The sequence below is a fragment of the Nipponia nippon genome, unplaced genomic scaffold, assembly GCF_047370975.1.
Source record: "Nipponia nippon isolate SJK-2023a ecotype South Korea unplaced genomic scaffold, ASM4737097v1 scaffold_4, whole genome shotgun sequence".
Lineage (NCBI taxonomy): Eukaryota > Metazoa > Chordata > Aves > Pelecaniformes > Threskiornithidae > Nipponia > Nipponia nippon.
Window position 1 is genome coordinate 60469227 of NW_028262358.1, and position 20780 is coordinate 60490006.

The 20780-nt window shown below is 35.5% G+C and overlaps 1 protein-coding gene across 5 annotated transcripts in view; it reads right to left on the reverse strand.

Annotated features, from left to right (window-relative positions):
• Positions 1-326: 326 nt before the first annotated feature.
• Positions 327-20780, reverse strand: part of VTA1 (vesicle trafficking 1) — a 39405-nt gene continuing 18951 nt past the window's right edge. For 3 of the 5 annotated variants that reach the window (XM_087774484.1, XM_087774487.1, XM_087774486.1), the window contains exons 5-8: positions 19466-19577; positions 10553-10729; positions 8639-8719; positions 327-1477 (exon numbers count right to left, since the gene is read on the reverse strand). In XM_087774484.1, the coding sequence (XP_087630610.1) occupies positions 1332-1477; positions 8639-8719; positions 10553-10729; positions 19466-19577 (516 nt within the window). In that variant the 3' untranslated portion in view covers positions 327-1331. Of the gene's footprint in view, positions 1478-1512; positions 1846-8638; positions 8720-10552; positions 10730-19465; positions 19578-20780 lie in introns of those variants that run through there. The other 2 variants (XM_087774488.1, XM_087774485.1) reach the window with 2 other exon arrangements.

Below are 20780 nucleotides of genomic sequence, written 5' to 3' on the forward strand. Positions count from 1 at the left end.
ATACGACCAGCTAAACTTTAATGCATGCTTATGTTTGATTTTCTTTTCCTCATCTTTTTGCTTTGAATATCAGACTGATTTTAGTCCCTGCAAAACAGTGCAGGTATAAAGAATATGTGGATTCGATCTGGCAGCTTGGAAAGAAAGACAGGTCAGATAATACGTCATTAAAATTATTACATAAATCAGACATGCTTTACGGTGTACTTAATTATTATGTCACGTCAATTAGAAGACTACTTATTCTTTCTTTTAAACAGCAGGGATGGATTTTTAACAATCTAGAGCTCTATAACTGCAAAGGCAGACCTCATAAAGACTCAAAATTCGGTTTCCAAGATATTTTAATTAAATCCCAAGTCCAAAAAGTCTCCACAACAAAGCAGACAGGAAGAATATTAGCTGGAAATATGAAGCTCTATGACACTAATACCAGAGATGAACGTATACTGTTTTAATGGCTGAAGAACAGACCTTTTTTTCAGCCTCTTAAAAAAACAGAACAGCTACGAAGTAAATCTCCCTAAAAGTTCATGTTGTTTAGAACCTCTGCCTCTGGTTGCAGGATCATCTCTGACAAATATTAGTACTTTCTCTTAATTACCCATACATATACAAAATTGTAAGTGTTCACACAAAAGAAGCAAGAACCAATAATCAAGAATACATGTAGCAGTTTTTACAGTTGTGGGGGACTGGGTTGGAACACTGTCAAAATGACTGACTCTGAAGTATCAAGAGATGTTTTTTCCAGCATGTTTTAAAAGGAAATACAAATGTCCTCAAGTCTCCCTCAACTTTGACTTATGTCTCAGATAATACCCAAATATCTCATGTATAGAAAAAAGTCCTCCCCATTATGGATCGGTCAGCCTTCTTACATGCTCTCATTTCAGAAGGAAAGCGCTACTCTTAGTTACCATTTTAAAGCTATTATACTTATTTAATAATTGTTTGAAATAATAAAATCAGAGTAAGAATTTTAACAGAACATTGTTATGCTCAAGTTTTTTACAGATTCAGCATTTTCTCATGTAGATAATCTAAATATTGCAAGATGAATTCTAACACTTGAGCAGTGTTCACAGTACTTTCTTCAGTTTTTTGCTTACATCAAGCCACTGCATTCAAATGTTTCTAGCTCCACTGTTTGTAAAATGAAAACAGAGATTCCTACTGTACCATTAATTGCTAATCTGACACTGAAACAGTGATTTCATTGTCATGGGTGATGGGATTGAGAACTCCTGTATAACTCCACTCCCTTAACAGGTACAGTAGTAAGCTGTTAGCTCTTTAGGCAAAAGACATGAATCTGTTGGATAAAGGCTTCATTCTCTGCCCGTAATCAGTAACTTGAGGGCCTTCTGTAGATTCTGCACAGCAGTGCTCACATCTTCATATTGCAAAGCACTGCCAGCATATTTGCAATATTTTTGAGCTCTGGCAAAGTCCTCTGGAGTCAAACGGACTTCCCCTGCAAAAACATAAGTATTACAAAGTTACTATAAAAGAAATCTGACTGGGGCTACCTTTCACATGATTTCTGTGTTTTACTTATATTTGCGGTAATATTATGAAAACCAGGCTAATATTTGTGATGATATTACAAAGACCAAGCTATGGTGTTTCTTCTGTTCATTTTTCTTTCCATTCATATAATGCTTAACTTCTTTGCTGCTGGCATTTGAAAAAATATAAGACGACCTTTCTAAACACTGGTGTTTGTATGATCCAGTGCCTTTCAAAAGTAAGTCAATACCTTTGAGAAAGATCTGCTCTTCATCTAAGGCAGCAAAGGAGAGCTTTTTAAGAACAATAAGTTAGCTGTAATCATATTACAACCTGCAAGAAAGAAGGACAGTGTTTTTTGTGTTTACAGTATAATTACTTTGCTCTCTTCTTCAGGAATAATACATAGTTAGAAACTGTTCCTTCTCAACTGGAATAACTTCTCAAAATGTAGACGCATTTCTCACTGGCGTGTTTTTGCACATTTTATATTTCTGTTTTATCCAAGTAATGTTTATGTTTGAATTTTATGCAAGATGACTGAAAACAAGACTGATCTCATTAAATGTGCCCATTTTTGTAATACCGGAGAACACTAGCAAAAAATAATCTCATAATATAGCATAAAACAATTAACTGTTATTTATTAATCAGAATATTTTCTTGACATAAGTTAAAACATTGGGAATTCCATAATGCTTACACACATGCATTCGGTCCTTTAGAAAGCATAGTAGGGACTTATGCCCTAACTGGCAGTAGATTGAATATGTGAATAGCATCACTGATGTGTGCATAAAATAAAGCACTTATGTTACTGTCCCTCCTTCCACCCACAAATTCACTGGGAGTTTTAAGGCTAATCCCATGCCACTCCAATAACTTATGGATAAATTATAAAACCTTTACTCATATTCTTTCAGAACAACTTAACTTGTAAAAGACTGATTTTTACAGACACTGATAAGTAATTCTATGCAATACTAAAGAATTATGTATTTATCTAATAGGTTTCCCACAAGGCATCTTATAAGCAATGGACAGATTTCACAGATTAAGAAAAAATGCATTTTAAAATGCACCACAGATTTTTATATAAAACTGGTTAAACAAAGATTTAGGTCTCTAAGTACAGCTTTCTAATTTTAAACAAGGACATGAATATACTTAAATTAATCTTTTATAGTACAATTTCAGTTAGCTGGATCCCTTTCTTTCAAAATAAAACTGTTGTTAGCAATACTGTGAGAACATTTACTAAAGAATCTCAGTTCTTATCAGAAAATGTCTATTATATTTGCTTTTCCTTTCCCCAGTCTTCTTATTTAAGAACAGCTTTTGAACAAATAAAATGGAAAACCTGGGAATATTGAAAACTAGACTGGTCTGCTGGTTTTCAAAACAGCCTGACCCCAGTAAAAAGCAGAAGGGTAAGTGATCTTAAGATTACTTTTATCAATTTTTAAAATACACTCTAGAAGTCTACTTATTTTCCCTTCAATAAAAAATATAACCACAAAACAACTGTTCAATAGTGAGGCACATGACAACTTGGTGAGCTCATTATCATTGTAATCCATATCAGTTTACTGCTGAATAAGTGAAGCCACATTAAATTTCTTAAAATACATACACATGTGAGTAAATATGGGTGAGGGAGTACATAAACACAGGCACACACTTCGGTTATTTTGTAACCTAAATAAAGTCACAGACTAAAAGCAGCCAGGGTCAATCTGTGACCACATTACTGAACATCTTTAAGAAATTAAAAAGACCAAGTTCCCCTCAAAGTGGCTTTAACTATGATGCCAAAAGAAACTACAAAATCATTCTTTAAAAACTGGCCAAGGCATCAGTCCAGTATTCAACTAATTTATTGGAAGGAAGCCTAAATTCACCAGTCTAATCTTATTTTTACAGTATGAGCTCTATTAATCTTTTGCTGGCATAAAGCCTTATTTATTATGAAATCGACTTCAGATGCTATTATGACATAACTTGAAGGAAAAAAATTAACAATTTTAAATTTATAAACCAAAGTTTACACAGTAAGGGTGTTGATCTTTTGATGTGCTCAGTGGCCTCAGCTCCTACTGAAGTCAGCACCTCACAATGGACAAGCAGAATAGAAATAAAACAGCTCTGTGTTCTTAAGTTTTCAAAATAATGTGAAACTTAACTATAATGCCTGTACTTACATCAAAGGTATAACCACAAAAGTTAGTAACTGACTTCAATTTACATATTCTAAGAGTTAAGCAGCTTTAGAGAAAAGGAAAGCAGCTTTGCAGAAAAGGACCTGGGGACTCTGATTTGTCCATGAGCCAACAATCTGCCCTTGCAGCAAAGAGGGCTAATGGCATCCCGGGCTGCATTAGGAGGAGTGCTGCCAGCAAGTGGAGGGAGGAGATCCTTCCCCTGTATTCAGCACTAGTGAGGTCACACCTGGAGTACTGTGTCCAATTCCGGGTTCCTCAGTACAAGAGAGAGACTGGCATCCTGGAGAGACTGCAGCAAAGGTCACAAAGATAATGAAGGGACTGGAGCACCTCTCCTATGAAGAGAGGCTGAGAGAGCTGGGAGTGTTCAGCCTGAAGAAGAGAAGGCTCAGGGGGATCTTATCAATGTATAGAAATACCCAAAGGGAGGGTACATAGAGGACGGAGCCAGGCTCTTTTCAGTGGTGCCCAGTGACAGGACCAGAGGGGATGAGCACAAACTGAAACACGGGAGGGTCCTGTCTGAACATCAGGAAACACTTTTTACTGTGAGGGTGACCAAGCACTGGCACAGGTTGCCCAGAGAGCTTGTGGAGTCTCCATCCTTGGAGAGATTCAAAAGCTGTCTTTGAATTAACAGTGATGTTTTTCCTCAAACTTCTTCCTTCAGTGCTGCAAATTAAACCACGGGGAGAGGGCAGGGGCAGGAGACACAAAGGACATGGTTCTCAGCAACCCGTTTTACAGGACTCTTGGTTGAGCAGAAGGGTTGGAGCAGACGACCTCCAGAGGTCCCTTCCAACCTCAACCATCCTGTGATTCTGAGCTCTAAAAAAGCCCAACAACACTGAGATGGGAGAAGTATACTGTATTCATCCTGAAACAAACCTGCTTCTATGTTAATGTGAAATTATTAGCACAGTAATTATATTTATTACTGACATGTGACAGACATGGAATCCACAGATAAGAGTCAGCATCTCTACTGACAGTGCAAACCAAAAGGCGATTTGACTAGAGATGCTGAAAATCACGTTGGGAAAAAAAGCAGTTTTAGAATGAAAATAATGTGTATTTTACATGATGCATCTGCTTCTCCCTGTTATCCTTTTCTATCCATCAGATGTTTTTCCTTTTTATGAAGTTGCCCAAATACAAGGCAGCTGATTTAAGAACATTTTAATAATGCAACTTGGTGTATAAAAACAGTGATGACAAAGGTAACTGAAATGATTTTTGAGCCAAGATGCTCTTTTTTCCCATTAAAGCACTTAAGATACTTGAAATGTAAGTCCTCAAAGATTTCTTCTTAAGATCATGAAAACACATAAAATGTCAAAGTATCATTTCTACTTTGTGTGTAGAAAAACAAACATTATTACACACACAACTACAATGAACAAATGGTTTCTCTATACTATGCCACCTGTGGAAGGGAGCATGTGGTAATGTAAGAAGATTTTATAAAAACTCTGTGTAGCACAACCATGAATGCATTTAGTGTTAGCAAAGTTTAGGGGTAATAAATTTTTTAAGCAAACTACACCAGAGAAGTGCACACACGCATTACACAAAGTTGCTGTATAGCTCTACATTCTGTTGTCAGAGACATTAATTGATGCTTAATTGCCTAAGCTTTGACACTTTCAGAAGTCAACGTTAAACTCTGAAACCTGTTCCCACAGGACAGGATAATTACTGAAGGATTCACGCTGACTAAAATCAAAGGAATACTGTTACTTTAACTTAATTTTCTTTTGATAAAATATTCCACTCTTCTCCACCAAAAGTTTCTCTCCCACCACAGCATTAATCAAATCGCTTCTCCCATGTTATGGGAAGGAAAGAAAATATATAATTTATTTTAAAAATATACATTTGATCTTACTACCAGAAAGACTCTTGCAGGAATATGTGGAATATCCTGTTTGGCTATGCCTAACCTAGTACATTCAACAGTGCCAGGGAATGTGTCTCAGCACTCAAACTTGACTGTCTGCACTGTCAAACTGCTGGAACAGACTCCAGTATGGTTTTGGCCCATGCAAACTAGCACTTTCCCAAACAATTCCTGGGCACGACTTGCGGTTAGAGCAGGCTAGAGACCATTCAATACTGGCAGCCTTCACAAACTACCTTGTTTAGAAGGTTTAAAAGTTTAATAGTATGGATGTGAATGGTTCTATGCCAGCTGTTCTCAGTGTCAAATATTTACAGGCATGTTTAATTTATTAGTATGGACACAGACATCATGTCTAAATCGGGGAGCAAGTGTACTTTGCACTGTGCTAGCTCTATGGATCTACTGGAGGGCAACACTGACCCCTCCTTCCCGTCCAAAGGAAACATCAGTTCCATAGGAATGGTGCATACCAAAGTCTAACCTCAATATACAGCCAGGATCTAGCCCTAATTGCAACTCAGGAACTGGGGAAGGCTCCTGGGTCCCACAGTTTAGTACGTCCATTGTGAGACACAGGCATTTCTAAATCTACTTACAGGTCAGAGTACTGTTGGCATTAAAAGGACTCCTCAGCAGCATGAGAAGAATGATACCTGCTGTTACTCTTACACGTATAGCTGAAGGGAGGATGCTTTGGGTAATGACCAGGCATGCTTGACAGGATGGTGACAAGCAAGGATAAACTTTCCATTGCTCTCAAGCTTCTTAATTCTATGCATGCAAACGAAACTGTTACTGTGTCCCTGCTGACTGACAAACCTTTATGTGCTCTCAAACTCCTGCATAACTGACAGCATATTTTCTAAGCTTTCAGAACTGAGGATCTATACGAGCTGTATCACTGCTTTGGGTGCACTTTTGCGAAACTCCCTCCTAAGAATGCAACACTTTAAGATGTTACAAGATGCAAACTTGTAGTGACACAACAGATGTGCAGATGAAGAATCCAGGCATGCAAATACCCAGGTTAGATCAAGTTAGAGATTCATCACTGGGCTTAGCAAGCATCTTAAATCTCTTAATCACAGGATAACAGTTATTATGAATTCTCACAAACACGGGTTATCTTAATTAACTCAATTCCTTTCTGTTTATATTTATGTACTTATTAATTCAGGTTATCACAGGTAAGCGGCTAGAGGGAGCAATGCACTGATACTATCCAGATATCAAATAATGGAACTTCTAATACTTAATGAAGAACTAAAGTTTAAATCAAAATGATTATATTTTTGGCAACTAGAATTAAACATTCGAACAAAGAAATGATGACAACTAAAATTTTCAGAGTAGTTATCTAAAAACCTATTAGAATAACTGTCCAGAGGATCATGATAAGGTGGTCAAATAAGAAAGCTTTGCTGCCAAAGACCACAAAATTTGCTTTCTAACTAGCAGTTACTAAGGTAAAGCTTAAGTAAAGTCTTCCGCTGTTTTGGTTAAGGAGCTACAGAAACCCCCACAACAGCTCCCAAAACTCAATAACTATCACCAGGTTTAAATGGTTCAGCTACAGGTCTGAGGTATTGTTTTCAATAAAATGAGTTAACTCTCACATGAGATGTTACAGTAATACGCCAGACAAACAATAGGATGTGCCTTTTGTTCTTCACGAGAATACTAAAGGTTAATGTGTCTATATCAAAGGTAAACTTTGTTATTTTTATCCTTTTAAGACATCTTCTACAGAAATGGCTTCCTAATATACTAAGATGGACACATCCTTAAGCGTTCTTATGACAGCAGACTAAAAATCAAGCTAAACACTGAATTCCTATTATATCATTCCACTGAACCAAAAACGCTTTTTCAGTAAAGCTGGTATTTTAACAAAGACATCTCTTTAACAACATAATAAACTATCTAACTAAATATTTTTAAGTTACAAGATACAAGAATATACCTATCTAAACTTGGTAGTCATACCAGGCAACATTTGACTGTATCTAGTACTGGAAACTAAAACATCAATTACATATGATCAGCTTTCCTCGGTGAGGATAAACTGAAGGGTAGAACGTGAACAGATTTCACACCAGGACTTCTGGACCTTCTCCTCACTCAACATCCACGTTATATTGCCAACAAAAATCTGATTATTACAAACAGATGTAACTTATCTTTTTATTATCTCTATTCCATGGACAGAAAAATTCTTAGAAAACAGTTAATAATTTGTCCAAATGCACATCAGTGTTCAAATTAGAATCTAGGATTATTCCAGCTTTATTGTCAGTCACTACTCTTTCACAGGCCAGGGTTTCCCTTCGGTTAGCATTTATGTGTTCACTTCAAAGCATGATATGTACAAGCAGACATAAAATGCACATAATATAAGCTATCAGTGCTTTTTAACATCAAAGACACATGGCATTTTAAAAGATAAAAGCCTTGATTAAATGGTACATCAAAATGACATCGTTAGCAGTACCTTATAGATTATTTAATACCAGTACTACTTATAGTCAACAAGCACAGATAACAATCATGCTTCAACAAAAAACACTACTGGAATATTGTGATTATTTAAGGAAGTGAATAAGTAACTTATGTACTGACCCTGTAGAAGAAATTTTAAGTAAAGGGAAGGTGTATTAATTACCAAAAATATAATTTAGCAAGGCCATCAGGAATATAGGCTTTGCTAAGTATATCAGAACCTCACCTGAGAAGCAACAACATAAGTAATAAAAAGCCTAATACAATGCTAGCTCATTGGTATGAAAAAGTCAGACAGACAACACTAATCATACAGTGTGGCAAAGCTTTCAGAAACTATTAAACTCTTAGCAACACAATGTTTAAATGATGTCCATTGTTTTCAAAATTTCTGAAGTAGTAGCATTCAGATAATGATAACATTATTTCTCAAACTTCTTCCTTCAGTGCAGGGGAGACACACAGGACACGGCACATCCATGTACAGACAATACCACCTTACCTGCAGACTGAGCACTGTAAAGGGAAGGATCGACTAGAGGAATATTCTGAGGAGCAGGCTGAATGGTGTTACTTGTCACTCCTGCAAATGCAAAAAAATTGGACTTGGGTTATTTTTATTTATAGACTTTAAAAGTAAGCAGACAAAAAAGAAAACAGAACAGGTAAATGTAATGACTCAATAATTTTTAAATTAAGCAGCTGATAGCTTCCCAATTCTAAAAAGTTTGTAACAAATAATTTCAAAACCCTCACTTCAGACTATGGAAGTTTTACAAAATAATACAGAAGAATTTACAGGCTGTCATTCATTTGGTAAGTACAGTGTTTCACAGAAATTTAATTTCAAGCATTAAAAAAAAACAACAAACAAATACTAGTCCAAAAGACACTGGTTACCCTAGAGTATTGAGGAAAACCTGTTGAAGTAGGAGTAAACTTTTATATTTGAGGTTTAAAGTCTGCCTTTCAATATCAGACAGAGTCTCCATTGTTGTATTTTTAGAGCCCCATGCCTGCCATCTCACACTTGCAAACTATCTCCTTCCTAATTCCTTTGAAAACAATTGGTGAGAATAAAAAAGCTAGCTAGATTTAAAAGGGAAATGGTGATGCTAGAAGAAGAAACAGCACTTTACGCTGTGATGCATTCTTGTATCTGTGTTCACAGTTTGGACACTCCCATTTGCACTGATCCTAAACTGTATTTTTGCAGTATGTCCAGAACATACAAGACTAAAGTAAAGTTGTATTTGTACAACATCTGCTATGTAGGAAGATGGTATAATCACTTTTCTAAATGCATTAACTGATGGGGTTCAAACTAAGTAACGCAAAGAATTCATGTATTACAACAAGGTACATATTCCATAATTTTCAGATCTGGTAGAAACAAAGAGCTAAACATTTACCTAGGCTGAATGTAAAAACCAACACACTCCCCCTCTCAGGCCCCCAAAAACCCCACCTATCTGAAGGATTTCCCTTTGATAAAGCTGAAAAAAAAGAGCATCCTGAGCTTTTCACAGGGTGAAGCATTTTTCAAATGAGAAAGTGAAAGAAAAGAATGGGCTGTGTGACAAAAACATCCCATATGTTCTATCATATAAAAACGTATCTGAACAATTAAATGATTGTCAGGATTGAAATCAAGAGCTTTTAACTTTTTAGCCTTTTTAAACATCATCATAAAAAGGTAACATGAGGTGAAAAAGTTGTATTCACAAATCATTTAATAGAACTTTTTTATTTTTTTTTAAATACAGCAATTGGTAATAACTTTGGATTTTTAAGAATTTGGTTTTGGTCCAAAAATGACACAGAATAAGAAGGAAGATGTAGGAGCCAATATGTTTAGCAGTAGGGACAAAATTCCCATTAATAATATTGTTTAAGGTCAACCACACTAAAATACTTGCATGGAAAAAGGAGCATAAATCAAATAGAAGAAAGCTATGAACGGTACATCAGGCATGATTGTTATAGTGTTTTTAACAGTTTCAACACTGTTGGATATGTTCCCACATAAAGAACAGCAGTCTATCTGCAGAGGGAAAGCTAAATATGAAATGAAGTAATATAAAATCATCTATTGAGTGACAGATTCAAATGGTGCTTTACGATATATATGTTGCAATGCATGATTATACAGAAGAAAAAAACATTCTGTCTGCAGGAACTCTCATTCTTTCACTCCATATACCTCTTCTGGCAAAACGCTCCAAAATATAAATTACTTATTATAAAAACATAAAAAAACATAAAAATATTTCCCATGGTGTTTTTACAACGTTAATTTATGAAGGTGCTTCCGTCATAGAATACCTATATTATTTTACTTTATATGTAATCGAAAGAGGGATAGAATTCACCTGTCAATAAAGGCATGAATTTTTTGGGCGTGATTCAGACATACCTGTGTTATGAGGTACTTCAGCTGGAGTGTTGGCTGGTGCATGGGCACCTGGTGGTATATGTATGCCAGTGTAATTACTCGTTGGTATGTTGTTAGCTTCATAGGTAGATGATGACGTTGGCTGAGGTGTTCCACTATGGAGAGAAGATGACCCTGCTTCGTCCCTTTCAACATCTGCTAAGATGACACAAAATAGGAATTACTGCAACTCTTCTGTACAAACACTTGAAAACTTAGGCTTTCTTTTAAAACGTCCTTTCAAATTTTTCTTACTAGAAAAATTGCCGCCACAGTGTGACATAAAATATTTATCAACCCAAACCACCTACGGTTGATTCGACAAAGTAAAAAGCAATACACCAGAGGAAAAAGATCTAGAAACTCACATACTTTCGAAGATCTCTTCTGTTTAACTTGAAGGATCATCTCATTACTGGTCTGAATATAAGCAATTTATCTCATTAGTACAATCCTTTATACTTCCATGTACTGCATCCACAGTAGTTGAACAAGATATTATAAATATGCAGTAACCTACATAGATGAACCAGACTATGGAAAACTGTATTTGCCTTACAAACTCTTCATAAAAAGAAAGACAGTGCCAATCCTTCCACCCCATATCAATTAAACAAACCATAAGCAACAAAAAAGGGGAACTTTGGGAAAGTAATACCAAATAAGAAAACAAAATGTAGCTTAGCCAAGTCATACCTGTATCTATAACAGCAGAAGTACATAATGCACTATAAGAATAATGAGGTTCAATATATCCCATAGCATATACAGAGAACATTCATATTATTTTTCAAACTAGTCATGTTCTTAAGGTTCTGGTCCAGTTTATTCAATGCAGCTTTGAAGGCTAATGGTCCCATTTTATTATGCTAACGATCCAGTTAATTTAGAATATGGTTGATTTCTGCTCCTTAATTTGAATTCAGTTCAATTTAAAAAAGCTGTTTTTCTTTTACTGTGTTTGTGTTCATCTGCATCAATCATGTCAGGTAGAACAAGCAGTTTTGGAAATGGCTTTGTTAATAGTCAGTTCTTGAAAAGGAGCAAAACGAATATGGGAGCACAAAACCTGTATGTGTCTAGAGCTGGCAGAAGAGATGTTTTTTCTTTATAAAATCCACACTGATCCTTCAACTATACAAGATTATGTGTTATACAAACACCTCTACTGCTTAATAATTAAACAGTCTACTATTACAAATATTACCATGACAAATACTAGAATTTTTTCCCATGTAAGGTCCTCTTCTTCCCAGAAAAAGTTCAGGTACTACCTTCACTAAAAATGACTAAACACCTTCTAATTCACAATACTATTTACTACAACAAAAGGCTGTAATGTGGAGTAAAATCAACAGTATTGTCATTAGGACATTTTTACCGGACAATAATAAATACACAGTTAAAGAATATTGCAAAGTTGTAGTAGTTTACTTTCATTCAGAACATCCAAGTACTAATAAACAAATTCACAAATCATCCAAACCCACAGTCTAATACCAAGAATCTTTATTTAAAAGTACTAAAAAGCAAAGAAACCTAGAAGCAAAGTTCTGTCAGAAGTGTCAAGCACTGCTAGCAAAATTTAATATAAAAACATAGAACGTGGTAAAAATTTTATATGTTACTCTTGTGAAAATTACTTTCTCTTGCTGCAACCAGTAATTCAGGCTGTGGTTTTATGAAGCTATTTCTGACATATGCAAACAAACACCTGGCAGATTTCTGGAAGGCAAAGGATATCTTAAGGTGCCAGATTTTTCCTTTGCTGTATTTTTTGCTAGTAACTCATATTGCAATACCATGTGGCTAACATGCATGGAAGTAAAATTAAGTGTGTTAAAACTGGCAAAAAAAAAAAAAAAAAGAGGTGAGATTCAAAAGTAAACACCAGCTATGCTACCTTTTAAATAATAATGTAATGATAGGAATAAGCCATTGGTTGAATGTTATATTTTTCAGTGTTTTTGGTGTTAACTGAAAATAAAATATTTAACAACCGTTTCAGAAAATAAAACTTAGTTTACAAAATCCCAGAGACATATGGTACATAACATTAAGGGAATAGTTACACACAACATTGATCATGCTGTCCGAAGGTAAGGCTGCCCAAATTTACTTGTAACACTCTCATCAATTATTTATAGCTTGGTCAAATTGTAGCCATAAAGTTGGATTTTCCATGCTGGGTGTCTGCCTGAAGCTAATATTTTGGGAAAGCTGTTATAAAAATTACTAAGTCACTTTTGAGAATGCGGGAGTGGGAGAGAACATGCTTTCATTGTACTTAGTATCTCAATTAAGAGAAATTACCTGTAAGTTATTGCCCAGACTTAAACCATTAATGTATTTATTCCTTTATTCTGCCCCCTGCAGCTTCCTGTTGCGCTTCTCTGGCTCTTCAGTCCCATTCTGATTTCTCTCTCTCTGCACCAGGACTTCATATCCTGTATCTGCAACCCCTTGCCCCATACTTTTGTCTGTCTTGCACTACCTCCCAATCTTCTCTCCAAGACTTTCCCAGTTTCAGCTTCAAACTTCCTCACCGCATAGTTCATGGTCTCTAGTCACTCCTGTAAAAGTGCAGTGCTGTAGGCAACACTAGTCATGGAAGATATGAACTCAAACGGTTAAAGTCTGGCAATGTTATAAATAAAAAAAGCAACAAAAAAAAAAAGTGTTAGAAGTGCTGACCACCCTTAATAACAGTGCCTGTAAGAGGCAAATTCACAAAAGGGTGATATACTTTTTAATCGGGCACATGTATCAAGAGATCAAGCTCAACTGTTTGATTTGCTCATTATGCAATTGGCAAATGTGAAACTGTATTAAACATAAAAGTAGCTTTGTTTAAATTAACTCTTCTTAGGTGTCTGAAGTGCCCAAATGTCATCAAAGCATTGTAACTATTCTTTCTGCCAAGTAAATATTTAAAATACTCTTTATCAAATATTAAAGTATTAGAACCATTTTGAGATACACATTTGCAGTATTCGTGAAGAGTTTTAAAAGTAGTGCTAAATAGAAGGATTTCAGGCTGCTGGAAAAGAACATTTAAGTCAACTAACTCTTTCTAAGTTCTGTGGTTAGAACATCCACAACATTATTGAAAAACAAATTGCTTCCAGGGAATGGGAATGAACGTTAGAAGAATTAGAGAATTAATTTCTCATAAAGAAGTAATAACCTAGAATTTAAAGTTCCTTGCAATTTGCTTAAGGGTGCTGAAATACTATGCTGTGAAACAGTGACACAATAGATTCACATTTAGTTTCAGCCCCAGCTGAGTTTCTTGTCTTGGAACCTCGTCAGCCTTTGTACTTGGATCCCAGAGTAATGAATTCACCTTCTCTTTAGATTTTCCTCAGAGCTACAGTACACCCAGACTATCTGTTTGTTTGTTTGTTTAAATTATTATTTATTTGTTGAAGGCAAGACTTTCTGGAATAAGGCTGATACTCCCGGCCCCATAACCAACTGTGCAAAGACACTTTCATATAAATAGAGGATTCTCAAGGCTTAATGGCATTCCCTTGTCTAGTGTAAGGAAGCACCGATTATGACTTAACTCTAGCAACCTGGAGCACTAGATTTAAAACTAGTAAAATTTTTCTTTTTAAGAGGCCCAGACTCCTCCAGTTCTCTAGACTCCTATTTTTAAGGAGTACAGAGAATTAAAAAGGTACTCTATTAATTTTAAAACATTTTCTTTTTCTCATTCTGCTGCACTGTTTCTCTTTAGCTTGAGATATTGCTAAAAGAGGCACAATATAAGGTTCTATTAGAACACTGCTTTTTTAGAATATATATATGTATATTTTTTTCCACAACATTGAGAAACGGACTCAGAAATCCATCAACTTTTCATACACCGTTCTTTCTGCTTGTTGGGACAATAAGGTTTCCTGGAATTCTGCAATGTAAATGTAGAATACATATTATATATTGCAATGAAAGTGGTGACATTTAATGTATTTTACTATGGTTATACCGTGACCATTTAGGAACTTTTTTTGAAATTTTTTGAAATTACATTTTTAATTTTTTTCCATTAGTATAAAATCTTGCTGGATGACCTAGGGCTACTGCTAAGTGACCTCTATGTGTACTCTAGGACTTGTATTCCAACTTGCATTCCATTAATAAATCAAGCATGTCATTTTAGGGTTGCCATGGTGGCATCCTGACAAAAGCATCCATAAATCCAACAGCAGAACTGCATAAGGCATTCCTATGTTACTGTAAAAACATCTCCAAGAGTTACAGTATGGTTTTCAAGAATCACAAAGAAAATAACACTTTGGAAAAAAAAATGGTAATTTGTCAAGCTACAGAGACCTAGCTTCACTCTGTTTAAACAGACTTTTTCCACTTGCAAGGGAAGAAAATGAGCAAGCAGAATGGAATGGGGAAGGTCCAGCCGTATATTCAAACAATACTGCTTTTCTTCTTATGATGCACAAAGCAGGAATTGACACTTTTTTGCTGATTCTTCTAATAAAAATTAATTTGCATAAAATTTTTGTCCTGGTTGTGTAAAGCATTATAGACACCTACACTATGGAGTATTCCAAAAATAAACATCAAAAAGTATTTTTCATTTCATTACTCAGAAAATAAAAGGGTGTGAGAAATTCTCTAACTACATGAAATAAAATTCAACAAATAAAAAGATATTGCCAAATCATAGATATTGCAGGCTCCACATCAATAAGGATGTTAAAATTTTGGCTCACTCAGCATTTGCGCCCCTTTTAAGTTGTATGTAGACATAACTTGTTAATGAAAGCAACAGTCTTCACCTATTCTCGCTACTGCTTGTAATGACCTGCAATGAATAGTAAGGATTTGAATTAAGTCTGAATTCTACTCTCCCTTCTACAACAGTTTCTTTTGCAGCCTTGAGCAAATCAGTTACCTCTGCCTCCAAATTAATAAAATAGAGAGCCTATTTGCTGCTGCTGAGGAACGATTATTGTTTTGCACACAAGCTGCATACGTAGATTTTTAGCAAAAGCTCTGTAATCTTTGCTTAGAAATTCTAGTTTTGCAATTGTTTAGAATTCATAATTCATTTCACATAACCAGGTGAGCTTTGTAATCATTACCCCACTATGAGCCAGAGCACTAAAGAGCACTCATTTAAAGCTAGAAATATTTAATTGGGCTATTCATTACATTCACTATAACAAAATATTTTTTCCCATGTCTTCTCCATTAAATTATCAAACTGGTGTAATTTGACCTACAAAGATGTGGTGATGTTTCCAGCTGGAGTTACATCATAAGTCTCTCTCGCTACAGCTGCACCAGCAGTTAAGAAAACTACCTTGAAAAAGATCGTATGTTGAAGAAGAAATTAGTTTGCTAATGCTTCTCTTCAAATACAGCTGTGCCTAGATTGGAGCATATTTCAGTGGGTAAGATAGCCATTCCAGTGTTTAAGTCTGTAGGGCACCCTTTAGGTATGGAACGGTATACTTTACCTTTAGGTAAGGAAAGCATAATTACAAGAATAAACCGATAGCTTGGAAATCAAATTGTATCATACTCATTATTTGTTCACAAATATTTGAATTTACTTATGTTGTTGTGTTTCTAGGGTATTAATACCCAAACAGTATTTTATCCAGGGAACTGCAAAGAAATTATAATTGGCACCCAGGCTTTTAGACAATTTTGTTTACTGTGAACAAAATAAAGGCTAACAATAAACAGGGATAGATGTTTGGTAAACATTCTCATTAAAAAAAATGGTGATGATGTATTTTATAATATTGTAATTTGTTTTTAAAAATGTAATGGTGGCTATGAGATATAAATGATAAGAGATTACACTGTGGAGAGCCACTTTTTAGACTTTTTTTGGCTAAATTTGAACCTCAGAAGCACTCTTATCTGGCCCTCTCCCCTTTCCACCCATTGATTCTCATTTCCACATACAACTGAATGATTTTTTTCAAGAATCATAAAAAGACTGAAGGATCCCTTGCAGGTTACCCGGTCCAATTCCTCACTCACAGCAGTGCTAACACAGATCATGCTGCTCTGGGCACAGAATGGCTGAGATTGGAAGGGACCTCTTGAGATTACCTAATCCAGCCCCCCATTCAAGCAGGGTCAGCTAGAGCCAGTTGCCCAGGACTGTGTCCAGTCGGGTTTTGAATATTTCCAAGAATGGAGATTCCATAACCTCTCTTGGACTCTCTTTTCAATACCTGACCACATTCATGATGAAAGCTATCTTCCTAATAATTAATTCACATTTTCCTTGTTGCAACCTGTGTCTATTGCCTGTTGTCCTGCCACTATGCACAACCAAGAAGAGTCTGTCTTAGATCTTCTCTACATTCTCCTATTAGGTATAGTTCAAGACAGCAATAAGAACTCTCCTTAGACTCACTTAACTTCACCTTGTATGCCATGTTCTCCAGTTCACATTTGGAAGACAATAGAAAACTCTCATACTTCAAGCAATATACTACTTTCTAACAAAGGTGGGCTTGGAAGGAGTGAGACTGCCTGTCTTCTACTTCCTTATACCTTGCTCACTGCCTCATAAAGGTGGTAAGCTAGACAAATTTTATTCATGCTACTTTGTCACTTTTTATCTTCTGCTGCACATTTGTTTTCTGCTAAAGAATCAGCTAGTGGCTGCCAACTGGAATAAGATGCTATATCTTACTGGAAGGACGACCAGTTTAATCTTTCTATGAATAGTAGGTCATGCCCATCCTCCTCTTTCTTCATAGATGAACAGGAAAGAAGCTTCAAAATATGAGATTGCATGATGAAAAGACAGAACCAGAAGAGAAACCAGTTTTCTAATGTTTTGACACGTTTAAAATAAAACCAATGTGCAGAAAATTACAAGCCTATTCATAACATATTTGAAATTACAGGTTCAAACTTCAAAATCCACCTAAGACCCAGGCACAGTCCCCCAACGTGAATGAATGGAAACAACCAAATAACTGCTTGTGTGTGTATATATATACACGTGTGTGTGTGTGTGTGCACGCATGCGCGCACATGTAAATATATGGGTCATATGTATGACCTACACATATGAACATAAAACTTCAGGTAGCCACCTCTACAACTACCAAACAAGTTAGATTTATCTCTTTTGCATTGTAGACTTATTTATTGATCCTTTTTATTAGAAAAATTTGTATTACTACATTCAAGCTTAAGAGATAAATGAGCATCAACTTAAGTGACATTTATTCAAGCTATAAAGTCTCGTATACTAGCTCAGAGGAAAATTTAAAATCATTTAATGTTCTTACTTGTTTCATTACATATGTGAAGAATTATATACAGAGGTTATTGTCATTGTGCAGAATTAGTCTGATTTAATTTGCATAATGAAAATATCCATTCCAAAGACATCTTATTTCCGTGAGAGATTCACATTTAAAATTTGTATTTCAAGCTTCTGTGCTGACTGGGGAGGAAAATGAAGAGACCCCTTATTAATGAAACTGATCGCTATCAAAAGCAAGTGGTGAAATGCAAAAAGAATTAAACATCCATAAAGTATATTAAGCATTGAAAAAAATGCAAACAATGGACAAGTAAATGGGTGAAAATATTTTGAAAGTTAATTTAACAATTACATACCATTTTTATTTTTATATATTTCAGAAATGCATCTTTTTTTATATATATTTTGCTTCTATCAATAACTGAAAAGCATGCTCAGTTTATAGAACACTAATACTATTATCTGTTTCAGCAGTTTAACAAAAAAAGTTTTGTAAATGATTTCATTCTCGTGTGTATCTATAAAGCCTCTGGATCTATACTTTAGAAATAGGTTGGCATTATAAAGTTTAGAAATATTATGGCAGCTCTGTTTTGATTGTGTAGTTATTTTTGTAAAAAATACACATAATGACATAAGAGAACAGAGCTGTCTTTCTCAGAATAGGTTAGGATGTGATCAATGTGCTCTTGTAAGACAGAGTCTGCTTAGTATGTGTTCTGTTACTTCATGGAGAGGCTAGCTTGCATCTGCTCACAGTGGTGGTGTCTGTCTTAAAAAAAGCTCTGAGAAAGGTTTGGATGCCCCTAACATTTCTTACTGAAGAGATAAGACTTTTAAGTTAGCAGCAGAGTTTAGACAGGTCTGAATGCATTAAACAGAAGACAGTAAAAGTTACAGTTTGGGAGGTTTTAAACAACCTGTTCTGATAAACATTCATTTTGGTAAGTTGGTGGCCTTGGAAATCATCACTTTTTATCTAACAGTTAAGGAGGTAACTTCAAGGAATCCTGTACAGGAAAGTCAGGTAGCCAGAAGAACACAGGGAGTAACTAAAAACACAAGGAAAAGGGCGATGAGTGAGAAAGCGGTAGGAAATCCTATCTAAAAAGAGTAGGCCATAAACTTATTTTGAAAACCACATTATTCTATAGGGAGGAAGGGGTTGTCTCACAATCAGGTGTTTGCTTTGAAGTTGAGTTCATCTACAATCAATCCATTTTCTATTCCTATTTAACTCCTTAGAGAGGATAAACTGGCAAAGGGATCACAACTTTACAGAACAGATTTAAAAGAAGGACTGTGGGTAGCATTGAAGAAATGCATGGTTCTGGCCCAAAGGTGACAATGCCTTCTTAGAGAGAAGCTGTATTCAAAATAATAATCTCCACTACAGAGGAAAGAAAAAAAATATTTTATTCAATAAGTCAATCAAATAGTGAAGTCCAATAAAAATAACAGTAGGAGAAGCAGAGAAGAAAAAGCAGAAGGCAGCCCACAGTGAATGGAACATTAAACAGGGAAGCTGTGCTTCGTGTGGAGTGCTCCCTGAAGAACTGTGCGTACCACCACGTCAGTCTTGGCCCAGCCCTCTGCTCTTTTAAAAAGAAAAGGGAAGCACATACCAAAGCTCTCTCCTTCCATTCCAATAGGCCCAGGCTGAGGAGTCTCTCCGTTCTTCAAGCAGTTATGAATGTATGCTGCCTTCCACCTGGCGTACTTCCTGTGCTGGGCGTTCTGGGGAAAGGAAAAGGCCAGCCATTTTAACCACTCACTTCTGTGAATTAATGCATTCAAAACAAAAATAAAAGCATGTTTTCCACCCTGAGAAGAGATTATAAAACTAAACTGCTTTCTCTGCTATCATTTGACACCCCTTTAAAGATAAAGGACGCGTGAAATCAATGGGTGAATTAAAAAAAAAAATATAAAAAGAATAGCTCTAACTGGATCTCAGCATGAAAGGAAAATGTGGAGATCTTAATTAATGCAGCATGTCAGGAAAAGGAAATAAATTATACCAGGATCATCTAGTGTGAGAGACGAAGCACTGTGTAGTAATTACTGATGTGAAATAATAAAGAAAACTTCCTATCTCCATAAACTTAGATGATTATTTACTTTAAATATTTGAAACTTAAAATGCTACTCCTGCTGATCAATAATATAAAATATCTTCTAATTACATTATTATACATTTTAAAAATGTATTTACATACAGGATGTCAAGTCTGTGAATTCCAAGCAGGGCATGGAATAGTTTGGGACCAACACAGCCACAGGGTTGTTAAGGGCCTGCAAAGCAGCAGAACTTTTGGTTTTTAAGGCACTTTTACTAATGTAAGCTTGGAAGCCTAGAACACTCAAGCATGTGAGAAAAAAAAATATTTGTAGATGACCTATGTAGATTTAGGTGTCCTGACACATATTCAGCACTTACGTGATCCGCATTTGCTGATTTTATCTGATTGTTTAGCGCTGTTGCTGTCTCTTATTTTCCCAGATATTTCAACCTTACTCTAACAATCTTTGAAACTTGTCTTCATGAGTCAATAGCAGCTTTCTCTAATTTTTTTTTTTCCCTTTCCAGAAGTTATCAACTATACCATGACATTTTCAAAATGAGCTTCTCATTCAGTTAATTTAGCAAGGAAACCTCACTTTTAATTTTCAGAACAAGGAATACTTTATTAAGAGTACCTGCTCCTCTATATCCGAGATTAATTCTTCTATGGGGCATGAATAATAGAGAGCAGCCGACTATGCACCTAATAGAAAAGTTTGGTTTAAAACAGACTAAGAGATTATTCTGGTGTGCCTTAATAAAAGTAATTGTGATCTTGTTCAGCCGATTCTGGAATGCTTGTTTGATTAAAAAATTACTTGCCATAAAAAGCACCATGTTAGTTACTTTAGTAGATAATTTTTTTAATTAAAACA